Raw genomic sequence first — 26,757 nt, forward strand, 5'->3', positions numbered from 1 at the left:
ACATGGGCTGAATAAATATGCGTCTGCTATGCTATTCTGAATAAGTATGTCTTTGCTATGCTATTTTGAATGAGTATGCGTTTGCTATGCTATTTTGAATAAGTATGTGTTTGCTATTTTGAATAAGTATGTGTTTGCTATGCTATTTTGAATAAGTATGTGTCTGCTATGCTATTTTGAATAAATTCGCTTCTGCTATGCTATTTTGTCACTATGCTTCATAAAAAAGGGGTTTAAAAAGTCACTCATCCATGTGGAGTTAGCGACTAGCCTGGGCAATCCCATGCTGTTTTGCACGATAGTTCCAAGAACAGCATGGCGGCCAAAGCGCTAGCCTGAGTTAGGGAGGGTGCATTCCAATATGCAACCTTGCTTCCTCCACTTGTGCTTGTGGCCTTGCCCCGCCTCCTGGCCTCTCCTCCGTGGAGAAAACAAAAAAGTTTCCCAGCTGTCAGCCTAGCCACAACAACTTTCTATTTTAGCAAGGCAACTAAGTGGCATGGCGAACGTCATTATATCAACAATAAAGCGATTAACTGATGATTACAATGTTAATCGATTAAATACAACAAATCACAATCATACAATAGTTGGATCCGGTCAATATATTTTGCGATATCTGATTGGACAAGACGCGTTCTACTGGCAGTCTATGCATTGGCAAGCGGGAGAATGTCTAGGCTGACATCCTCCCCAGAGATTCCTCACACCTAGTAATCACGCCGCCGTGGATAGAATGTAACCAGGGTCACGTATTTTGAATTCGCGATCATTCTATTCCATAGCTACTGCGGAGAAACTGAATGTAACCAGGGCCACATATTTTGAACTTGCCATCATTCTATTCCATAACTATTGCATGACAGGCTGAAGAGAAGCAGGATGTTCTGTCTGCATGGTACTAGTCCAAGCATTGGTAGCCTGTGAGTCTGTCTGCATGGTACTAGTCCAAGCAGTTGGTAGCCTGTGAGTCTGTGTATGAGAACTACTACAACCGCATCTCATTGGCGCTGTGGGACAGGGAAGGACGAGGAAGAGATGCCTTTAACATTGTTTTATCAGCAAGTTTGCTGTCGATGGACAAATCAATATATAGGAGTAACAAGTAGGCATCTGGTTAAAAACAAGCAACATACCGGGTGCCATGCAATCTAAAAATATGGCCGCTTGGAACTGGAATAAGTTGTGTAGTAAGTTTGTTGGGAGGGAGAATGAGACCCCTTTCTCGGATTCGCATCCACATCAAACTGAGACGCAGCAAAGTTGTAGGCTAAAGCAGACACCGGGCCATCATAGGCCATACAGTAGCATACATTTCTACACAAGACTAATAATAAGAAGGGACATTGATTTGTGTTGTTGTTTGTGTTAGAACATGCAGAGGAGGAATTTAATGGAGCATTTTGTCTATTTTATTGTATCTTAATTTTTAGATTCAATTAATTTTCATTTTATTTTTTTATTTTTTGGGGGGGGCATTGAGATTTAGGGTAAAATGCTGCATATCAATTAATCATCAGTCAATCGATGAGGTCAATCAATTAACAATTAATATTATAATATAATAATTTGCATCCGTAATAAGGGCCTCTGCTTCAGGTCAGATTATTTTCATTTAGACCAGTTAAGTGATCTGGCAGGACTGCATGATTCTGGCCACGACAGTGTTGTTCTGCTGCTCACGTTGCTCCACACGTCTCTTCAGCTGCATCATCTGAGGATGCATCTTCTTAAACAACTCAAAGTCAACCAGCAGCCATCTCAAGGTTCTGTACACTTCCTCCTGCAAACACACACACACACACACACAGACGCAGGCATGCACACACACGCACACATACACGCTTGAATGTTTGAGGAGGTAGTGCAAATGACACTTCCACAATGCAGTAGTGTATTTTAAGTACGCATTTAGCAGCAATTACTGTCAGACAGTGTGTTATTAAAAAAGCACTTAAAAAAAAGGCATTTTGTCCAGCAAGGCAAAGGGGCATGTGCTTTAGCACCACCTTGTCCCTATCTTGTGCACGCCTTTGTAGCATTGTGTTGTGTGTGTAGCACTGAGGCCCGCGAGAGAGACTGTGCTGGTTTTACCTTGACACCTTCTGGGTCGTATTCGCAGCGCCAGGTGAGATCCTCCAACTTCTCCCTCAGGGATCTCTGCTCTATCTCCAGGCACCTCTGACGCCTCATCTCAATTGGATTTAATATCGGCTCCTCCTCCGTCCTCGTAATTAAACTCTGAGGTATAACTCTATCCAGTGTAAATGCTAATCCTTCGTCTATGGTTTCACATATCTGAAACACAGTACAGAACAGAGTTACACATACACCTACGTAGATGTGCATACAATTATCAACTGTTGGTTAACATTATGCAGTGGTTCAGTAGTAAACGCCCATTAAAACCATATACCTCAAGTATGCAGGACAGACTACAGAGACTACGAAGGCTACAGTTGTTGAACACCACACAGAAGGACGCCGCAGAAAGAGATCATCATTGGTGACTGGAGTGCATTATTATTATTATTATTATTATTAAGCGGGCTTGCGGAGCAAGGACCATGCAGAGCATGGCCCTTGCAGAGCAAGGCCCGTTTATAGTAATCTCTAAGTCCTGTTTATTATTGGTCTTGTGCAGGGATCTCCTCCTAGACCTTTCGAGATAGAGACACCGTTCAAACACTAAAACGACCGGCTCGGCTTGGAGATCGCGTATACTAATAGGCTTTTCCGTGTCTCTTGTCGTTTTCCCGTTTTTGGCGATTTTGTGAAAGCCTGGGTCCCCATTGAAAATAGTGGTGGAACCTCCATGAACCAAAGTTCCGCCACTCTAGACATTAGAGTGTAGGAGGCTTTTTCGGTCATAAAACATCAACACTTTCACCTAGAAGTTTAGTTGACGCGTTGTTAGCGAGCTCTATGGGATGTCTCCAAATTGTCAAAGTTTCATCTCCCAACTCCCAATACTTTTTAAATGGCAGGTTTGTAAAAAAAACAGACTTGGCTCTATGGAGAATCCCAGTCTTTCGAAAAGTGCATTTTTCAAGAGATCAGCGCATGTCCCACACGGAGGTCCATTTGTGCCTGAAAAATTTAACCTATAAACTTCATTTGAAGACTGTTAGAGAGATCACAAGCATGACTCCGATCTGTGAAAAGGACACGTGCCAACTCCTTTTAGTTTTTTTACAACGATGTTGTAAAGACAAAAAACTCATTCTCATTTTCTCCCCTGTTAAAGGCTCAATACTAACTGTCAGTTAGTATCAGAACAGGTGCTCCCAATGAAGGATTCCATCTTAACTGCCACTGTCTCAAGATTCTATTCTTAACGAGCAGGTGCGAGCAGCCATTCTAGAAGGCCATTGTTCAACTCTTCAATGCAATCTAATATAGTCTTGCTGGACTGTGTATGACAGTTAGCTGCTTGGCTTAGTGGTAATGCATGCCGCTGCATTAGAGATATGGAGGTTGAGAGTTCGAATCCCATCTGAAGCCATGTTGATTTTCTAAATTATATCATATGCAGCGTTCCTCGGCCGACTTAAAATGCCATGTATATCATTTAGTATGGATGGCAAATGTGCTGAATTACAGATATTGAGGTTGGGGGTTCGAAACCCAGTCAAAGCCATGTTGATTTTCAAAATTATATCATATGCAGTGTTCCTTGGCCAACTTAAAATGCCATGTATGTCATTTAGTATGCATGGCAAATGTGCTGGATTACAGATATGGAGGTTGGGGGTTCGAATCCCAGTCAAAGCCATGTTGATTTTCAAAATTATATCATATGCAGTGTTCCTTGGCCAACTTAAAATGCCATGTATGTCATTTAGTATGAATGGCAAATGTGCTGAATTAGAGATATGGGGGTTGGAGGTTCGAACCCCAGTCGAAGCCATGTTGATTTTCAAAATGATATCATATGCAGTGTTCCTTAGCCAACTTCAAATATCATGTATTTTATGTCATTTAATATCAATGGCAAAGGGGTTGGATTACAGATATGGAGGTTGTGAGTTCTAATCCCGCTCGAAGCCATGTTGATTTTCAAAATTATATCATATGCAGTGTTCCTTAGCCAACTTAAAATACCATCTATGTCATTTAGTATATCCCCAAAACGCAGAGCTACAACACTTTCAAGATGGCTGAATCCAAGATGGCTGAATTGTTTGGCCCATAACTTCTGACTGGGTGGATGGAGTTTTTCCAAGATTTCTTTTAGCTTTGTTTTCTCAATAGTACTTTGTTTCATCTCTGCCCCAAAAGGCAAGCCCGCTTCCAGCATTTTCTGTGAGAATGCATTTCTAGTTATTATTATTATTAAGCGGGCTTGCGGAGCAAGGACCATGCAGAGCATGGCCCTTGCAGAGCAAGGCCCGATTATAGTAATCTCTAAGTCCTGTTTTATTATTATAGCTTGGTCTTGTGCAGGGGCAGTAAAAATAGAAAATGGATCTCCTCCTAGGCCTTTCGAGATAGAGACACCGTTCAAACACTAAAACGACCGGCTCGGCTTGGAGATCGTGTATAGTTATAGGCTTCTCCGTGTCTCTTGTCGTTTTCCCGTTTTTGGCGATTTTGTGAAAGCCTAGGTCCCCATTGAAAACCATGGTGGAACCTTCATGAACCAAGGTTCCGCCACTCTAGACATTAGAGTGTAGGAGGCTTTTTCGATCATAAAACATCAACACTTTCACCTAGAAGTTTAGTTGACGCGTTGTTAGCGAGCTCTATGGGATGTCTCCAAATTGTCAAAGTTTCATCTCCCAACTCCCAATACTTTTTAAATGGCAGGTTTGTAAAAAAAAACAGGCCTGGCTCTATGGAGAATCCCAGTCTTTCGAAAAGTGCATTTTTCAAGAGATCAGCGCATGTCCCACACGGAGGTCCATTTGTGCCTGAACCCTTTAACCTATAAACTTCATTCAAAGACTGTTAGAGAGATCACAAGCATGACTCCGATCTGTGAAAAGGACACGTGCCAACTCCTTTTAGTTTTTTTACAACGATGTTGTAAAGACAAAAAACTCATTCTCATCCTCTCCCCTGTCTAGAGCTCAATACTAACTGTCTTTCAGTCAATCACAACAGGTGCAGCCAATGAAGTGTTCCATTTCAACTGTCACTGTCTCAAGATTCTATTCTTAACGAGCAGGTGCGAGGAACCATTCTAGAAGTCTATTGTTCAGCTCTGCATTGCAATGTAATATAGTCTTGCTGGACTGTGCATGACAGCTAGCTGCTTGGCTTAGTGGTAATGCATGCTGCTGGGTTAGAGATATGGAGGTTGAGGGTTCGAAGCCCACCTGAAGCCGTGTTGATTTTCAAAATTATATCATATGCAGTGTTCCTTGGCCAACTTAAAATGCCATGTATGTCATTTATTATCAATGGCAAATGTGCTGGATTAGAGATATGGAGGTTGAGAGTTCGAATCCCACTTGAAGCGATGCTGATTTTCAAAATTATATCATATGCAGTGTTCCTTAACCAAGTTAAAATACCATGTATGTCATTAAGTATCGATGGCAAATGTGCTGAATTACAGATATGGAGGTTGGGGGTTCGAACCCCAGTCAAAGCCATGTTGATTTTCAAAATGATATCATATGCAGCGTTCCTTGGCCGACTTAAAATGCCATGTATGTCATTTAGTATGAATGGCAAATGTGCTGAATTACAGATATGGAGTTTGGGGGTTCGAACCCCAGTCGAAGCCATGTTGATTTTCAAAATTATATCATATGCAGTGTTCCTTGGCCAACTTAAAATGCCATGTATGTCAATTAGTATGGATGGCAAATGTGCTGATTTACAGATATTGAGGTTGGGGGTTCGAACCCCAGTCAAAGCCATGTTGATTTTCAAAATTATATCATATGCAGTGTTCCTTGGCCAACTTAAAATGCCATGTATGTCATTTAGCATGCATGGCAAATGTGCTGAATTACAGATATGGAGGTTGGGGGTTCGAACCCCATTCAAAGCCATGTTGATTTTCAAAATTATATCATATGCAGTGTTCCTTAGCCAACTTCAAATATCATGTATTGTATGTCATTTAATATCAATCGCAAAGGGGCTGTATTACAGATATGGAGGTTGTGAGTTCGAATCCCGCTCGAAGCCATGTTGATTTTCAAAATTATATCATACGCAGTGTTCCTTAGCCAACTTAAAATACCATGTATGTCATTTAGTATATCCCCAAAACGCAGAGCTACAACACTTTCAAGATGGCTGAATCCAAGATGGCTGAATTGTTTGGCCCATAACTTCTGACTGGGTGGATGGAGTTTTTCCAAGATTTCTTTTAGCTTTGTTTTCTCAATAGTACTTTGTTTCATCTCTGCCCCAAAAGGCAAGCCCGCTTCCAGCATTTTCTGTGAGAATGCATTTCTAGTTAAGCGGGCTTGCGGAGCAAGGACCATGCAGAGCATGGCCCTTGCAGAGCAAGGCCCGATTATAGTAATCTCTAAGTCCTGTTTTTTATTATCGTTCTTGTGCAGGGCAGTAAAATAGAAAATGGATCTCCTCCTAGGCCTTTCGAGATAGAGACACCGTTCAAACACTAAAACGACCGGCTCGGCTTGGAGATCGCGTATAGTTATAGGCTTCTCCGTGTCTCTTGTCGTTTTCCCGTTTTTGGCGATTTAGTGAAAGCCTGGGTCCCCATTCAAAACCATGGTGGAACCTTCATGAACGACAGTTCCGCCACTCTAGAGATTAGAGTGTAGGAGGCTTTTTCGGTCAAAAAACATAAACACTTTCACCTAGAAGTTTAGTTGACGCGTTGTTAGCGAGCTCTATGGGATGTCTCCAAATTGTCAAAGTTTCATCTCCCAACTCCCAATACTTTTTAAATGGCAGGTTTGTAAAAAAAACAGGCCTGGGTCTATGGAGAATCCCAGTCTTTCGAAAAGTGCATTTTTCAAGAGATCAGCGCATGTCCCACACGGAGGTCCATTTGTGCCTGAAAAATTTAACCTATAAACTTCATTCAAAGACTGTTAGAGAGATCACAAGCATGACTCCGATCTGTGAAAAGGACACGTGCCAACTCCTTTTAGTTTTTTTTACAACGATGTTGTAAAGACAAAAAACTCATTCTCATTTTCTCCCCAGTTTAGAGCTCAATACTAACTGTCTTTCAGTCAATCACAACAGGTGCAGCCAGTGAAGGGTTCCATTTCAACTGTCACTGTCTCAAGATTCTATTCTTAACGAGCAGGTGCGAGCAACTATTCTAGAAGTCTATTGTTCAGCTCTGCAATGCAATGTAATATAGTCTTGCTGGACTATGCATGACAATTAGCTGCTTGGCTTAGTGGTAATGCATGCCGCTGCATTAGAGATATGGAGGTTGAGGGTTCGAATCCCACCCAAAGTCATGTTGATTTTCTAAATGATATCATATGCAGCGTTCCTTGGCCGACTTAAAATGCCATGTATATCATTTAGTATGGATGGCAAATGTGCTGAATTACAGATATTGAGGTTGGGGGTTCGAAACCCAGTCAAAGCCATGTTGATTTTCAAAATTATATCATATGCAGTGTTCCTTGGCCTACTTAAAATGCCATGTATGTCATTTAGTATGCATGGCAAATGTGCTGGATTACAGATATGGAGGTTGGGGGTTCGAATCCCAGTCAAAGCCATTTTGATTTTCAAAATTATATCATATGCAGTGTTCCTTGGCCAACTTAAAATGCCATGTATGTCATTTAGTATGAATGGCAAATGTGCTGAATTAGGGATATGGGGGTTGGAGGATCGAACCCCAGTCGAAGCCATGTTGATTTTCAAAATGATATCATATGCAGTGTTCCTTAGCCAACTTCAAATATCATGTATTGTATGTCATTTAATATCAATGGCAAAGGGGTTGGATTACAGATATGGAGGTTGTGAGTTCTAATCCCGCTCGAAGCCATGTTGATTTTCAAAATTATATCATATGCAGTGTTCCTTAGCCAACTTAAAATACCATGTATGTCATTTAGTATATCCCCAAAACGCAGAGCTACAACACTTTCAAGATGGCTGAATCCAAGATGGCTGAATTGTTTGGCCCATAACTTCTGACTGGGTGGATGGAGTTTTTCCAAGATTTCTTTTAGCTTTGTTTTCTCAATAGTACTTAGTTTCATCTCTGCCCCAAAAGGCAAGCCCGCTTCCAGCATTTTCTGTGAGAATGCATTTCTAGTTAAGCGGGCTTGCGGAGCAAGGACCATGCAGAGCATGGCCCTTGCAGAGCAAGGCCCGTTTATAGTAATCTCTAAGTCCTGTTTCTTTTATTATTATTATAGCTTGGTCTTGTGCAGGGCAGCAGTAAAAATAGAAAATGGATCTCCTCCTAGGCCTTTCGAGATAGAGACACCGTTCAAACACTAAAACGACCGGCTCGGCTTGGAGATCGCGTATAGTGATAGGCTTCTCCGTGTCTCTTGTCGTTTTCCCGTTTTTGGCGATTTTGTGAAAGCCTAGGTCCCCATTGAAAACCATGGTGGAACCTTCATGAACCAAGGTTCCGCCACTCTAGACATTAGAGTGTAGGAGGCTTTTTCGGTCATAAAACATCAACACTTTCACCTAGAAGTTTAGTTGACGCGTTGTTAGCGAGCTCTATGGGATGTCTCCAAATTGTCAAAGTTTCATCTCCCAACTCCCAATACTTTTTAAATGGCAGGTTTGTAAAAAAACAGGCCTGGCTCTATGGAGAATCCCAGTCTTTTGAAAAGTGCATTTTTCAAGAGATCAGCGCATGTCCCACACGGAGGTCCATTTGTGCCTGAACCCTTTAACCTATAAACTTCATTCAAAGACTGTTAGAGAGATCACAAGCATGACTCCGATCTGTGAAAAGGACACGTGCCAACTCCTTTTAGTTTTTTTACAACGATGTTGTAAAGACAAAAAACTCATTCTCATCCTCTCCCCTGTCTAGAGCTCAATACTAACTGTCTTTCAGTCAATCACAACAGGTGCAGCCAATGAAGTGTTCCATTTCAACTGTCACTGTCTCAAGATTCTATTCTTAACGAGCAGGTGCGAGGAACCATTCTAGAAGTCTATTGTTCAGCTCTGCATTGCAATGAAATATAGTCTTGCTGGACTGTGCATGACAGCTAGCTGCTTGGCTTAGTGGTAATGCATGCTGCTGGGTTAGAGATATGGAGGTTGAGGGTTCGAAGCCCACCCGAAGCCATGTTGATTTTCAAAATTATATCATATGCAGTGTTCCTTGGCCAACTTAAAATGCCATGTATGTCATTTATTATCAATGGCAAATGTGCTGGATTAGAGATATGGAGGTTGAGAGTTCGAATCCCACTTGAAGCGATGCTGATTTTCAAAATTATATCATATGCAGTGTTCCTTAGCCAAGTTAAAATACCATGTATGTCATTAAGTATCGATGGCATATGTGCTGAATTACAGATATGGAGGTTGGGGGTTCGAACCCCAGTCAAAGCCATGTTGATTTTCAAAATGATATCATATGCAGCGTTCCTTGGCCGACTTAAAATGCCATGTATGTCATTTAGTATGGATGGCAAATGTGCTGAATTACAGATATGGAGGTTGGGGGTTCGAACCCCAGTCAAAGCCATGTTGATTTTCAAAATTATATCATATGCAGTGTTCCTTGGCCAACTTCAAATGCCATGTATGTCATTTAGTATGCATGGCAAATGTGCTGAATTACAGATATGGAGGTTGGGGGTTCGAATCCCAGTCGAAGCCATGTTGATTTTCAAAATTATATCATATGCAGTGTTCCTTGGCCAACTTAAAATGCCATGTATGTCATTTAGTATGCATGGCAAATGTGCTGAATTACAGATGTGGAGGTTGGAGGTTCGAACCCCAGTCGAAGCCATGTTGATTTTCAAAATGATATCATATGCAGTGTTCCTTAGCCAACTTAAAATACCATGTATGTCATTTAGTATATCCCCAAAACGCAGAGCTACAACACTTTCAAGATGGCTGAATCCAAGATGGCTGAATTGTTTGGCCCATAACTTCTGACTGGGTGGATGGAGTTTTTCCAAGATTTCTTTTAGCTTTGTTTTCTCAATAGTACTTTGTTTCATCTCTGCCCCAAAAGGCAAGCCCGCTTCCAGCATTTTCTGTGAGAATGCATTTCTAGTTATTATTGGTTCTCTTGTGCAGGGCAGCAGTAAAATAGAAAATGGATCTCCTCCTAGGCCTTTCGAGATAGAGACACCGTTCAAACACTAAAACGACCGGCTCGGCTTGGAGATCGCGTATATTAATGGGCTTTTCCGTGTCTCTTCTCGTTTTCCCGTTTTTGGCAATTTTGTTAAAGCCTGGGTCCCCATTGGAAACAGTGGTGGAACCTCCATGAACCAAGGTTCCGCCACTCTAGAGATTAGAGTGTAGGAGGCTTTTTCGGTCATAAAACATCAACACTTTCACCTAGAAGTTTAGTTGACGCGTTGTTAGCGAGCTCTATGGGATGTCTCCAAATTGTCAAAGTTTCATCTCCCAAATCCCAATACTTTTTAAATGGCAGGTTTGTAAAAAAAACAGGCCTGGCTCTATGGAGAATCCCAGTCTTTCGAAAAGGGCATTTTTCAAGAGATCAGCGCATGTCCCACACGGAGGTCCATTTGTGCCTGAAAAATTTAACCTATAAACTTCATTCAAAGACTGTTAGAGAGATCACAAGCATGACTCCGATCTGTGAAAAGGACACGTGCCAACTCCTTTTAGTTTTTTTACAACGATGTTGTAAAGACAAAAAACTCATTCTCATTTTCTCCCCAGTTTAGAGCTCAATACTAACTGTCTTTCAGTCAATCACAACAGGTGCAGCCAGTGAAGGATTCCATTTCAACTGTCACTGTCTCAAGATTCCATTCTTAACGAGCAGGTGCAAGCAACCATTCTAGAAGTCTATTGTTCAGCTCTGCAATGCAATGTAATATAGTCTTGCTGGACTATGCATGACAATTAGCTGCTTGGCTTAGTGGTAATGCATGCCGCTGCATTAGAGATATGGAGGTTGAGGGTTCGAAACCCACCCGAAGCCATGTTGATTTTCTAAATTATATCATATGCAGCGTTCCTTGGCCGACTTAAAATGCCATGTATATCATTTAGTATGGATGGCAAATGTGCTGAATTACAGATATTGAGGTTGGGCGTTCGAAACCCAGTCAAAGCCATGTTGATTTTCAAAATTACATCATATGCAGTGTTCCTTGGCCAACTTAAAATGCCATGTATGTCATTTAGTATGCATGGCAAATGTGCTGGATTACAGATATGGAGGTTGGGGGTTCGAATCCCAGTCAAAGCCATGTTGACTTTCAAAATTATATCATATGCAGTGTTCCTTGGCCAACTTAAAATGCCATGTATGTCATTTAGTATGAATGGCAAATGTGCTGAATTAGGGATATGGGGGTTGGAGGTTCGAACCCCAGTCGAAGCCATGTTGATTTTCAAAATGATATCATATGCAGTGTTCCTTGGCCAACTTCAAATATCATGTATTGTATGTCATTTAATATCAATGGCAAAGGGGTTGGATTACAGATATGGAGGTTGTGAGTTCTAATCCCGCTCGAAGCCATGTTGATTTTCAAAATTATATCATATGCAGTGTTCCTTAGCCAACTTAAAATACCATGTATGTCATTTAGTATATCCCCAAAACGCAGAGCTACAACACTTTCAAGATGGCTGAATCCAAGATGGCTGAATTGTTTGGCCCATAACTTCTGACTGGGTGGATGGAGTTTTTCCAAGATTTCTTTTAGCTTTGTTTTCTCAATAGTACTTTGTTTCATCTCTGCCCCAAAAGGCAAGCCCGCTTCCAGCATTTTCTGTGAGAATGCATTTCTAGTTACACTTAGCTGCTTTCATATTGGTATGATGATGGAAATGGTTTTGTGGACCAGGGTGTTACACTTCAGACAACATACGATAAGACTGAGGGTGTGTGTACACCAACAGCAACCTACTAGCCTAGCGAGCTAAACCCTTACAACATGGGTCTAGAGTAGCTGGGAAGCCGTATGGGCGGGATAAACGGTTGTCTATCAAATGCCTCGGCACTCAACGCCACGCAATAGGATGGCGCAACAACCAATCACAGTGAATCCCCATACAGCAAACGGTAGGGGCGTGGCCAGCAATGGTTCCGGAGGCGCTACTTGCAGCCAGCTGCACGAGAGGCGAGAGCAGGGAGAGCAGGCAGCCGGCTTCAGACTCCGAGAACTATACGAACAACAACTGACGGCTGTTTGCACATATAACCCACTCAGTATCAAAACAGGTAACACTTTACTTTACGGATCGCTAATAAGGTGTTAATTTCATACTAATTTCTCAGTAATTTCAGTCTAATTTTATGGTAATAACTGCTTGTTATTAGTAATAACAGCAAAATAACCATATGGTTTCCAGTGCAATTACACTATAATTTCTCATTAATAACAGCAAAAATAACCATACAGTTTCCAGTGCAATTATGCTGTAGTTTCTAGTTAATAGTAGGCTAATGGAAACAGCTACTGTGTCATCATAGTAGTTAGGTGGTAGGTATGCCAGTAACTAAACGGTATCAGCCGAAGTAGTTTCATACTAATTAGGCTACATCAGGGCCGTAATGTGCAATATTTCCTCTTCCTATGTTATTGCATAGAAACGACCACCCAAGCATCCTTGTATTATTTCTGCTTAATTACCTTGTAAACAATTGAGTAGTTATATGGAAATAAGATAGAATCAGGGCCGTAAAATGCATTATCACCTATTCCACTCAATTTTATGGAAATTACATATTTTCATGGTCTTAAAATGTCTTATTTCTTATTTCCACTCAATTACTTAGTTATTGTCATTTTTAATACAATATAGACTGGCCTACTATGAAGTCATTCAAGTACACAGACAAACACATTGTGTGCAAAACTTTATTTATTTTTCCAATCAGTTATGAGATTCATGTTCACTGATGTGAGGTTGTCAATCTGCCACCATCCAGAGGAAGTCCTGTGAACACAAACAAACAAACAGAGAAGTCAACTGCAAGACCGGTTTCACCACGTTTATTTTTTTATGTTATCAATTCACCATCGCTAAATTTGCTTCTGAAATGCAGTACCATGTTAAATGCACGTTGTAAATCTTCCTCAGGCTGACATCCTTGCTGATTTACAAAGGCAAACTCTAGCTAGCACCTAGCTTCAGTCATTGAAAACATGGTGGGCAGAGCTAGCTAGAACTAGTGGTTTCCATGTACCTCTGTAGGCTATGCCATTTCAGCACAAACACGGCTGATAAGACGTGTTTGCAATGTATACAGTTAAAATCCTTCAATGCTCAGAGACAAAATGAAAGCAGGTTAAAGCTAGAACTACATTAAAAGTTTGTTGTCAGGAAGCTTACCTTGCCTGGCTCTGCTGCACTGAAGTTGAACTAGCTCGCGGTGGCGGCGGCGAGTCCTGTTGTTGCTAGGCAACGAAAGTTTGGTTACTGCAGAACAGGAGCGTCCCAATCAGTATACTTCTGTACTTCAAGCACACTCGTTCTAGTTGTACGCTGCCCGCTCTGCTTGCAGTATGGCTCAGAGACGCTGACGTTGTTTAATTGAGTACCCTGACACACAAGGGTGGAGTTTGAGACGCACCACACAGTGCTTTCGCACGCAGGCAGCAACCAGGGTAACTTTCAAGGTGAGCTAAAATGGTCTTGATGTTGATTTCATCCACCTTCAATCGTCGAATTACTTTAGCCTTATGCAAACATGTTTTATGAGTTAGTGTTAGGTTTATGTTTGTTCTGGAAATGAAACGGCATACAGAAGTACCTTTACAATGGAAACCACTAGCTAGCTCTGCCCACCATGTTTTCAATGACTGAAGCTAGGTGTTAGCTAGAGTTTGCCTTTGTAAATCAGCTATGTTGTCAGCCTGAGGAAGATTTACAACGTGCATTTAACATGGTACTGCATTTCAGAAGCAAATTTAGCGATGGTGAATTGATAACATAAAAAAATAAACGTGGTGAAACCGGTCTTGCAGTTGACTTCTCTGTTTGTTTGTTTGTTTGTGTTCACAGGACTTCCTCTGGATGGTGGCAGATTGACAACTTCACATCAGTGAACATGAATCTCATAACTGATTGGAAAAATAAATAAAGTTTTGCACACAATGTGTTTGTCTGTGTACTTGAATCACTTCATATTTTAATTTTATTCTTTATTTACTTCAGACTCAAAGTACATGGTCCATATCAAGACAACAGTCAATACATTACATAGAGAAGTTAAGACAAAGACAAATAAGAAATAAAATAAGAAAATAAAATGAAAGATGGGGACACACCCATCAAACAAATAGGCACTCTCTCCAGTGTCGCCTAAGCTTGGAGGAGAACCTTACAGAACACTTTACTGGACTCACTAGGGTTTGAATAATGCAGTTTTGAGAGCAGTCCAATCTGCACATGAACTTATAAATAACATTTCTCAAGACTGCATCACACCCAGGCACACTGGAGTACACAAAGAGGTTGCTAGCACTGATCCATCTTGGTAGCTTCATCAACAGTCTCATAGAGTCATTATATGCTACTGTCAGCTTCTGGTAGCTGCTTTTCTTATACCTACACCATAAGTGAGCAGTATACATGGGTGTACAGAAGGCTTTAAACAGAGAGCATTTGACATTGACTGAGCACATGCTAAACTTGCGAAGTAACATGTTGGCCTGGGCATACAATTTACGTCGTTGACGATATATGTCACGATCATCACTGAGATCATCCGAAATTATATGACCAAGGTACTTAACTTCTTTACACACCACAAGTGGGCTATCACACAAATAGAAAACAGGGAATGTCATCTTCTTATCTTCTTTCGTTCTCACTATCATGACATTACTTTTCTTTGCATTAAATTTAATGTCATAAACAAGCCCATATTGAGTGCATACTTTAAGTAATTGTTGCAGCCCAGCACTACATGGGCTCACAATGGCCAGATCATCTGCATACATAAGGTGATTCACCAAAGAATTACCAATAAAACAGCCTGTGGAACACAAACTTAACTGGGCAGATAAGTCATTCATGTAAACATTAAACAAGGCAGGAGATAAAAGCCCACCTTGGCGGACACCATTAGATACATGAAATGGGGTGGATATACCACACCCCCATTTGACACGCATCGTCTGTTGGCTGTACCAGTACACAAGGATCCTGATGATGACCTTTGAGACTCCCCTCTGTAGCAATTTAATAAATAATTTAGTATGATTTATGCGGTCAAAAGCCTTAGAAGCATCGAGGAAACACATAAAAACAGTGGAGTTCTGGTTCACATATTGAGCTACCATTTCCTTTAACGCAAATATGCACATATCAGTGCCATGTTTCTTCTTAAAACCAAACTGGTTGTCTGTTGTTAAGAGAAAAACATCAAGCCTTTTAATGAGGACCTGTTCTAAAACTTTGGAGGGAATACTAGACAACGCTATAGGTCTGTAGTTGTCAATACTATTCAGTTTGCCTGCTTTGTCCTTCAGTACAGGAACAAGCAATATGGCCAAAAGAGACTCAGGTAGCACTCCGTGGGTGAGGAGTCCAGTAAAACACATTGCTAAAAGAGGGCAGAGTTTCTTGCTGCCATACTTCAGGTGCTCAGCACAGATTTGATCCATGCCACATGCTTTATTATTATCAAGTGCAGATATTGCCTCAAGAATTTCATCAGATCTTATTACAAAGTTTTCAGATGAATCAATATGATTAACTTCAAATGGCTCATTCTTTATACAATTAAATAGATATTGGTAATGCTTACGCCATTTTTCAACAATATTTTCAATTCCAGACACCCCATCTATATCAAAGGGCAGAGATGTTTTGCAGTTGTTCATCGTTTTCACCTCCTTCCAAAAGTCAATATAATCATTATTCTGTAGCCTGTTAGCAAGTGCATCAGCTCTCATGGTATTTTCGTTCCTCTTGATAAATCGAAGAGCATATTTAAATTTAACATTTGTGGCCTTTTTATTTTCAAACAGGGGGCCTTGTCTTGGCCTGCCTGCATCACACCAGAGTTTAAAAGCCCCTCTGGCAGCAGAATGAAGATCATTAACGTGTTCATTCCATCCAGGCTTAGCATTACTGTGAGTTTTGCCTCTCCGAGTAGTAATAGAGGTGCTTGAAGCAACAAGACTGCTGACTATGTGATCATACAATGAGCATAACTCATGACCATGGTCATCATTTTTACAATTCATGTCCTGGCACAACAAGGCATTTCTAGGTAGTTCAATAAGACCCAACATCTTGTCAGTAGAGGAAAAATACTTTTCCAAATCCCCTGCAGTTACTTTCAGCCAGTCCAGTTTTCTAGTATCATTTACCTCATTAAGTGGAACCAGAGCTGGAATGTTGTCAACATTTAGTGTCACATATATAGGCATATGATCAGAGGTGGCTAAGCCATATTTGATCTCCATGTTAACCACTGAGGAGTGAGCATCTGCAGTGCACACCAAATGATCAAGCCAGGAGGTAGTTTGCCAAGCATCGCTCACATAAGTAAAACTGTCGTCAGGTAGCAAGATCTGACTAGTTAAAAACATATTATTGTAATTACAGAACTCATTTAAATCTCTCATGAATAAAGACTTATTATCAGATAAATCAGCATTAAAATCTCCAACTATGCAAACACACGTGGAATCAAATCCTTCCATGAATGAACTTAGAATGGCCAATCTGCTTAAAAATTCATCCTCTGCCTGAGCAGATTCACAAGGCATATACACATTTATGATTAGCATTCTTTTATTATCGATATTAATGTCAAGGACAATGGCCTAGTCCACGTTCAGCCTAGTGACTGGCACTACAGGATCGTATTTCTTATTCCATAATATTGCAACGCCCCCCGGTATTCTACCACGTACAATCCTTGTACTGAGGTCAGTAGTGGACTCACCGCCTCCGTGGAAGTCTTTGTGCAACACATTCAACCTGTCCAGATCTTCTTTGGAGAGCCAAGTCTCTTGAAGACATAGGATGTCACACGCGTCTAGCAAGTGCATGACATTCACATTTCTTGCTTTTTTCCGCATCACTATTCCCAGTTCGCAGTCCACGGGAATTGTATGAAGCAAGCTTCATGATTGTGATTTGCGAGTATCCATTGCGGCCACCTTCATATCCGCAACACTGATCCCCGAACGGTTGGACCCAAAGGGTAGCGTCTCCGGCACCGATGCACCAGGCAGCCTGCGTTGACGCGCCTCGTAATAGCGCCGAACAAACGATCCAGTAGGCCAGAGGTCGGGATCATACATCTCAGCCACCTCCTTACATTCCGCAGTGACGTGAAAGGAACTAAATCTCCCATGCACTGTCTCTATCTTCCGACACTCTACTGCCCGTCCAAGTTTGCTCTTGAGGTAGTTACTGAGAGTATCAGCTTCAAGGCAAGGATCAAACCTCGTTGCAAACACACTCACCATCTTCGTTTGGACCGAATACTCGTTGTCCCGGTACCTATAATGACAGGTTTCTTGCGCACCGGTTTAGAGTACGTTGAGTCTGAAGAGGGCTTTCTGTGACTGCTTCCCGATGTAGCATTCTTCCGCCGTTTCCCCTCACTCACGACCAGGTTCCAGGAGGGCGATTTAGGCTGTGTCAGTCCTTGGTCCTTGAGTAATGCTGCCGTGGGCATGGTGGTGTGGTTACCCGATGTCGCAGCTCCTTCTCCGCTGTCCTTCTCTGCCCGCTTTGACGGTTCACCCTCCTTCTCCGTAGCACTTTCACCCCTGGTTGGAGGCCGACGTCGGTTCTCTGCATCACTGTTGTCAGAACTGAATTCCGCGGCGTCCCCATTAAGGCCGCACGGCCTCTCCACGGCGCCCAGACGTTTGTCAAGAGATGTGGTGACTGCGCGTAAACTTTCACACGCATCCACCTGCGCTTCCATAACTTTTTGCATCCCAGCAATGCTGTAGTTGATTTGTTGCATTTTGCCCAAAAGCACTGACACATCAATGCTCGTAAAAGAGACAGGAGGCAGTTCATCCAGGAAGTGAGAGACGAATTTTGGTATATCGTCTCCACATTCATTCAGAACTTTCAGACACAGTTTAACGTTGTTAATGTCCTTTTGTGCGCCTTTGTGCGAGACCAGCCGCTGTGTCGTCTTGGTACAAACTTCAAATAGGACTTTCTTTGAGGATTCAATCCGCTCAGAAGTGAAATGGTTTGTCACCAATGTGATGATTTCGTCTTGACTCAACGTCCTCATTTTCACCACAATAAAATTCAGGAGTTCATCTTCTACGATCACATTTCCATCTATAGTCTTGTGTATTTCAGGGCAAGTGCGAGAAAATGCACTGAACGCGGGAGCAGCACGCAGTGCCTCAGCCGCCATTACGCATTAATGTTGAAGTTTCATAGTAGGCTAGTCTATATTGTATTAAAAATGATAATAACTAAGTAATTGAGTGGAAATAAGAAATAAGACATTTTAAGATCATGAAAATATGTAATTTCCATAAAATTGAGTGGAATAGGTGATAATGCATTTTACGGCCCTGATTCTATCTTATTTCCATATAACTACTCAATTGTTTACAAGGTAATTAAGCAGAAATAATACAAGGATGCTTGGGTGGTCGTTTCTATGCAATAACATAGGAAGAGGAAATATTGCACATTACGGCCCTGATGTAGCCTAATTAGTATGAAACTACTTCGGCTGATACCGTTTAGTTACTGGCATACCTACCACCTAACTACTATGATGACACAGTAGCTGTTTCCATTAGCCTACTATTAACTAGAAACTACAGCATAATTGCACTGGAAACTGAATGGTTATTTTTGCTGTTATTAATGAGAAATTATAGTGTAATTGCACCGGAAACCATATGGCTATTTTGCTGTTATTACTAATAACAAGCAGTTATTACCATAAAATTAGACTGAAATTACTGAGAAATTAGTATGAAATTAACACCTTATTAGCGATCCGTAAAGTAAAGTGTTACCTCAAAACACAATGTCTACATAAGTTAACGATTAGCGTGTTTGAATCTTTGGTGACTTTTAACGGCTGCGATTTCGTTCTACACCCACAAGAAATGGTCTACTCGTTCTGTAAAATGCTAGCTTGCCCTGCTACCCCCGTCAGTTCATGGCAGAGATTCGGTGCATCTCGGCTTTCTGACTGCAATAATAAAGTATTAAATTAGCATTTACAAAGGCCGAAACATATGGTCAGCAAGCAGACAAGTTATATGAACAATCATTTAAGTATTAATGGACGTCATCATTTAAGAAATCGTTTATCAAACCATTTGAAATGATAGCACCGGGTCAACTGGTATTTTGTTTACAAACTACAACTACAACTGGTCTCTTTTCAACCATTAAAATGCTTGAAATGACTCACCAATTTGGTGACAGGTATAATAAGACCCACAACATTAAAAACGAGACATTTGGGAGCATTGGAAGTATATAAGTAGCTTACTAAATAGATGGGAATGAGACCTTGCCGGTCAAGCTAGCGGCTAGCCCACCTCTCGTCAAATAACACAGCTAGCTTGGTATCCAGCTAGCTAGCTTACACAGAACATTGACAACGATCATATTAGTTTATGCAACCATTTAACAAGCCCGAAATTACTCAACATTTTGCTAGTTGGTGAAGGAGGGCCCTGTGGTTGAATACAAGGCATGTTTGAACTCTGTAAGTGAAAACAATTTATTTCGGCAACTCGTTTGGCTGTGGTGGTGGTCAGACGCATTTCCTCCTAGGCTGGTGCAATGCTACGCTAGCAGCCAGTTTTCACTTGGGGCGTGTAGCCACAGCCTTCTGAAAACCCAGTTGTGTCGTCACTAGCTAGCCCGGCCCCTGATCCCGCCCCTCACGATTTGATTGGCCTCAAAGCCCGGTCTACCTTGGACTGATTGTAGATTCAGGAACGCTAGACTGCCCCCGGGAGCACATTCAATTTGTGGCCTCTAGGGGCGTCTAGATTTCTAGGCTAGCTATCTACACTACCTGAGCGAAGTCATTGCTTCTCTACAGTATGGAGGGAATAAAGTGACCTAAGCAAACTCACAGGGAGCGAAGCGAGCAGGGCGATCAGAGACCTTGATTGAAGTATAGATATGCTGTCTTTGAGATTCTTATAAAAGCAACTGGCTTGATCCAAAAATGTTAACATCACGTCTGCCTGAGCTCTACTTCCTGAATCCAATGTCAACGTAAGCTGTCAGATCAAGTTATGATTCATCAACTCATCTGTCAATCATATACCCGGGCTCGCCATTGGTAGAAGCATAATCATGATGTGCTTCAAAAACTGGCGGGGCATCGGCGGGCAGCCAATTAAAAAACAGATTCGCTGCCATTGACTCCAAGTCTTTTAACAGTATTTCACCATAGCCACTGTGGTGACGCTGTTTAACCAGTTTTATCAGAACCAGGTAGCAGACAACACAGACAACTGAATCACGATAACAGGAAGAAGGGTTTAAATTCAGATCTCGCGTTTATCGCTTTTATATTGGTAGGCAGTGCTTCAATTGCTTACATTAAGGACCAAATAGCTAGAGACATTTTGATTGGCTGCTTACCCTTGATCTCCTCTGAGAGTGAGTGCGATCGAGATACTGCAACGACTGTATGCGCATTTAGACAGCAATGCATTCTGGCTCAAAAAGTTGCATGACGGTTAGATTTCCTGTCAAACTTCAAAATTTCAGTGATGTTGCATCGACGAGGTGACATGTCACATGGTGTCAAACTATCGCGGGATGAATGCGACTGCAGTCAGATCTTGCAACCTCTGCAGTTGCTTATCCCCTTCGACGCTCGCCTGCAGACTTCCTCCGAGGTCACGCGCCCATGAACTGGTTGGTCAACAACTCACTCACGTGTGTATATGTGTCTTGTCTCACACCCATACACAAGTTTGCGCAGGTCCCCACTTCAGCTCCTCCTCACTGCCTGTCCCCCCACTCCTCACACGTGGTGTGTTAGTAGAGCAAACCGGTGCGAGCTCATCGTCTCGTTCATATTTGTGGCCGACTTTAAATGCGCTGTATTTAATAACACCCACATCATGACAACAATTTCTCGCTCACGTGCCTTCGTCTATGTTGGTCGACAGCAACAAAGTCGTATGGGGCTAGTGTCTTGAGGTTTCTTACCAAATAGTTCTGATTTTGATTGGCTGTTTACCTTGTCACTCTCCTGTGGCAGTGTCTTGATTGGCTGTTTACCTTATCAATCTGTGGCCGTGTCTTGAGGTCAGGGGCGTGGTCCTGCAGGAGGAGGGCGAAGGTTTTGATGGTGGACAGGAAGAGTTCAAAGTCACTCTGAGCCACAGTGGAGTCGGGAGAGTGCATCACACAATTACGCACTCTAGTCACCTGTACACACACACACACACACCGAGACACACAGACACAGACACACACGGACAAACACACACGCACACACACACACACACACACACACACACACACACACACACACACACACACACACACACAGAGGAGAGTGCATCATGCGGTTGCGAACACTCATCACCTACAGTTGTGATGTAATGCAGTGTAATGTAATGTAATGTAATGCAATGTAATGTAGTGTAATGTAATGCAGTGTAATGTAGTGTAATGTAATGCAGTGTAATGTAATGCAGTGTAATGTAGTGTAATGTAATGTAGTTTGGTGTAGTGGTTTACCTTGTTGATTTGTTGGTCCTAATGTAATGTAGTTTGGTGTAGTCACTGTAGTGGTTTACCTTGTTGATCTGTTGGTCCTAATGTAATGTAATGTAGTGTGGTGTAGTGGTTTACCTTGTTGATCTGTGGGTAATGTAGTTTGGTGTAGTCACTGTAGTGGTTTACCTTGTTGATGCGTTGTGGGTAATGTAGTTTGGTGTAGTCACTGTAGTGGTTTACCTTGTTGATTTGTTGGTCCTAATCATTGAGAGTAAATAGAATGGAGGCCAAAATTCTATTTCATTGTTGAAGCCAAGTTGGAGCCAAGGTTGGACCCAAAAAGACCAAAAAATGGCCAAATCCCATTCATTCCTATGAGAGACATAAAACCCTGTATCTCCCTTAAATGCCACTCCAGGGGGATCATTTTTCGCTCAACTAGTAGGTCCCCTTGCTCTCCAACTTACCAGGGTGGTGATTTTTTGTGGTGATGTTTTATTTTAGAGAGATATTAAAAGTTAAATTGACCAATGAGCATCAGAACATGGTTTGATTGACCGTTAGAAGTCTTGTTGTTGTCCAATCAGCACCTGCGTTTGGCGTTGCTAAGGTGGAATGTAAGTTGGAATGTTCCCAAATCTGGCTTTAAAGCGTTGAATGGCAAAAAGCGTTGATTTGGCGTCCATTCTATTTACTGTCAATGGTGCTAATGTAATGTAGTTTGGTGTAGTCACTGTAGTGGTTTACCTTGTTGATCTGTTGGTCCTAATGTAATGTAATGTAGTGTGGTGTAGTGGTTTGTGGGGAATGTAGTTTGGTGTAGTCACTGTAGTGGTTTACCTTGTTGATCTGTTGGTCCTTCACAAACTCATGGAAGTGTTTACACTTGCTCATGAGGTTCAGTAGAGCTGCGATGTCAAACTGATCAAAACACCTGTGGTCCCGATGGCCCTGAGGCATGTACACCTGACACACACACACACACACACACACACACACACACACACACACACACACACACACACACACACACACACACACAGACACAGACACACACACACACACACACACACACACACACACACACGCACACACACACACACACACCAACAGAGAAGGGACATAAGGTGCATCCTTTGAGTGTACCACACATGGTTGCAGGATGTATGAATGACCCCTAGCTGTATAATGGAGTGAAAGTCTTCCCTGACTAGGCATGCGACTGACGTCCCATTCCTTCGGTCGTTTCTTTTGGGCTTGTTTTCACAACGCCAGTCGGTCGCTTCTTTTGGGCTTGTTTTCAGTACGCCAGTCGGTCACTTCTTTTGGGTTTGTTTTCAGGGCGCCAGCCGCTTATTTCTCGTAGTAAATCTGGCAGCACTGTTCATCACCTCCCAGGGCAGGAATTGCGTGAGTGCCATGAGGGCCAGTTTTGGCCTTTGTGCCCTTAAAAAATGGACAACTCAAAAGGCCAAGTGGCCTTACCCCTAAAATTACTAAATTCCAGGCCTGCAACCTCCCATTTCTCAGTTGACCACAGGTGGGGAAAGCGGTTTCATTTTATTCAAAGCGACTTACAACTATTATTTTTCAGGGCATTGGTTACAGTACCGGGAGCAATGTGGGGTTAGGTGCCTTGCTCAAGGGCACTTCAGACATGGATGGAAATGTAGGGAAAGGTCAGGGGGGACCTTGACACCTGAGGAGATAAGAAAACTACTTTCTTACTATCACCGGCTAGGCCAGTAAACTACATAGGTACTGCAACTATGCTGCTCATTGAAACTGGGCTGCCTATTGCCAAATTTGATCTTTACATGAAGGTTTACTAAGTAATAAACTAATATTTTCTAGTATGGCCCAAGTACAGTCATTTTTGCAGCTAAAAATGTTTATTTCTGGAAATTCAAAATGGCGGACCATGGAGAAGATCCCCCTTTTCATGTATGAAAAGTGATTTTTTTTTCCAGTCATAATGAATACTTAGAATTTGATGGTGGTGGTAAGTATTCATGAAAAAGGTAACATTAGTGAATGGGTTGCATGAATTCTGGAAATAAACTACTAAAAATCTTACACAGTGTAAATTTAAACTACATATCATCAGAGCAGAGGACTCACCTTGGCCACTTCCCATTTCTCCGTTGGCCACAGGTGGGGAAAACACTCCTTCCAGTGCACCAAACCTTTTGAAGTGTGATTGGCCAAGATTAGAACCCTCCACGGAGTGCACACCTCACACTCAGGTATCTGAAAAGGCTAAGGATACAAATAGTCAATAGAGATGTTTAAAAACGCACCGAAACCTTTGCATATGGCAAAGATAAATCAGAGCAAAAAAGGCACTCCATCACTGACAGATATTTTAACCCCTTGTAATGTCATAGCAATGTTGTTATGATGTAGTTAAGCATTTTCAGCGACCCCAGCTGCAGTAAGAGTCAAGTCAAGTCAAGTCAGCTTTATTGTCAAATTCGTTACATGCACTGGTCATACATACAAAGAATTATTTCCCGTGCAGACATAGACATGCTTTAAATACAGACATAGACTTTAGTTTCTTTCGCCAAAGGAACTGTAGGCCTAAATATGGATCTGGCCATTTATTAGCTCATGAGTTGTGACTTTTTCACCTCCCGTCCAGGAGGTGTTTTTGGCAGCATGTAGACTAAAAACTAGCAGGTTCAGCAATAGCTTCTTTCTGACCCACCACACTGAATACCACTAAAATCCAAGTCAAGGTACAATGCATTGTAACTTTGCATTGCACTGTATCTACTTCCAGTATAGACAAATTAAAATCTGGAACAAATTCGGGGGCCAAACTCAATTTCTCAAATTTAAGAAATGGGCTAAAATTGTGTATGCACGCACATAAACTCAAGGCAAATTTCAAAATTCTCATTTCCATGTAAGGTAGATCAATTGTACCTGCTCTGCATATATTAATTCTGTTGTATATGTGACAGAGGTCATCTTGCACCTGCTCCTCCCCCTTGGGGCGCGAACCTGCGACCTCGTCAACTACAACGGTCCGGCAATGGGAGGCACAGTACGATACCGCTGGACTAAAGGACCAGTCCCCCAGCCCAACGGCATCGACACTGTATGAGGCTTTTGGGAGGGAGGTTTACTAACGCTCCACGCCAACTCTGCTAGTTAGCCTCCGTTACATATATGAGTGTGAGATATTACTGGTCAGGGCTCTCTTGTACAGTATGATGTAGGCCAAGTGGGTAATAAACATTTGGAATGACCTTGCGGGCCGAATAAAATCACTCTGTGAGTTAAATTTGCCCCCCGAGCCTGTATTTGACATCCCTGTGACGAGCCTGTGTTTGACATAGATAATAAACATACAGACTTTCAACACATTAAAGTGGAAGATAGAGAACATCAAAATATAGAGGTATTTGTATTGTATATTTACATTGTCCTAGTGTAACCTTCTGACAGAGTAGCAGCAGCAGCATTGTGGCAGAGTGACAAATAATATTAATATTAATAATATTGAAAGGAACATTAACTTTATTATTTTGTACTTGTGTGTACTGTATATTGACCTAGTGTAACATTCTGACATAGCAACGTTCTACATAAACATAAACAAGTTAGGTGTCGTACTATAATAGTTGCGCTATATAAATAAACTTGCCTTGCCTTGCCTTGCCTTGATGAAAATGGCCACACATGGAATGTAATTATGGGACTGATCATTATATTACATTACATTTTGCAGACGCTTTTGACCAAAGCGACTTACAAGGAGAACATTTAAGCAGGAACAAGCCAAGGGGTCAGTGCAGAGTACTACAGTATACAAGGAATTAATTTAGATAATAAACAAAGACATCTGGAGGCAGTGTACAGTTGCAACACTGACAGCCTTGTCCAAGATGGTAAAAGAAAAAGTAGCATAAAATAATAAGATCCATAAAAAGTGTTGCAAAGCAAAATTTAAATTGTAGGCCTAAACAAAGACATTTAGAGGCAGTATACAGTTGCAACACTGACATCATTGTCCAAGGTAGGCCTATGAAAGGTGCTAAAAGCAGTGGCTTACGGAAAGAAGCTAAAAACTAAGGAAAGAAAGCTACAAACTAAAGCCACAATGTTAGTAGAATTCGTGATTGTGTTAGTGTGTTAAGTAGGTAAGCGCTCTCGGAAGAAATTAGTCTTCACTAGCTTTTTGAAGGTTGAGAAGGATGACCCTACTCTTGCTCTTATTCCACCATTCAACAGTTAGACAAAGAAAAAAAGACACACACACACACAACACACTTAAGGCCTATGTCTTGCCAACGTCGGCCACTTTTGGCCGATCTAAAAACCGAACTAATTGGCATGACGATTATAAGGCAAAAAAGGCCCCGACGTTTTTCCGATGTCGCCACCCAATAGGACGTCGGCAAGATGCTGCGTGCTGTCTGATTTAGATAATTAGACATAGACAGAATATAATCGACAAAATGTTGGTCGATGTCCATTCACAAACCTTCTTATGCCACATCTTCCCATCACATTTCATTTTACACATCGCATCTTTGGTGCAGCTACTGAGCGTCTCCTTTAGAAAGCGGTGATAAGTTTCGGTTTCGTTTTCGAGGAAAGAGCGCAGTCCCACTCTCAATGTGTGCAAACTCTCTGTTGTTTTAAGCCAGTTGAGGTAGTTTCCATCCCGAAAGCGACTCATTTCTCCAGAATATACAGACAGACAAGCCTACCGATGAGACACACTTGCGCCGTTCCGGGTTTGACGTGCAAAGTTATCCTGCTCAGCCAGATTCCAGCGTGGAACCACGCCCACATTAATCCTCATGTTTCCAACTGCATCCTGTGGTTGGTTTGCTATTTGAAAAAATGTCCCTGGGGCAAAGATGTCAAAAGGAAAGGTAGAAGTACAAAAAACAAAACAAAAAAAAAACACACAATTTCTTTCCAACACTAACTTCAGTGACTAATAACCAATAGACCAGTGTGCCT

The 26,757-nt window shown here is 41.8% G+C and overlaps 1 protein-coding gene across 1 annotated transcript; it reads right to left on the reverse strand.

Moving 5' to 3' along the window:
* Positions 1-20,522: 20,522 nt before the first annotated feature.
* Positions 20,523-26,497, reverse strand: LOC134444800 (uncharacterized protein CXorf38 homolog). The gene is made up of 6 exons (XM_063193995.1): positions 26,270-26,497; positions 23,896-24,033; positions 22,615-22,740; positions 21,910-22,032; positions 21,331-21,480; positions 20,523-20,552 (listed from the first exon to the last, which is right to left on the reverse strand). Exons 1-6 carry the CDS (start codon positions 26,465-26,467, stop codon positions 20,523-20,525), a joined length of 765 nt encoding a protein of 254 aa, XP_063050065.1. The 5' UTR covers positions 26,468-26,497.
* Positions 26,498-26,757: the final 260 nt, after the last annotated feature.

The sequence above is a fragment of the Engraulis encrasicolus genome, unplaced genomic scaffold (assembly GCF_034702125.1).
Source record: "Engraulis encrasicolus isolate BLACKSEA-1 unplaced genomic scaffold, IST_EnEncr_1.0 scaffold_73_np1212, whole genome shotgun sequence".
NCBI classification, from domain to species: domain Eukaryota; kingdom Metazoa; phylum Chordata; class Actinopteri; order Clupeiformes; family Engraulidae; genus Engraulis; species Engraulis encrasicolus.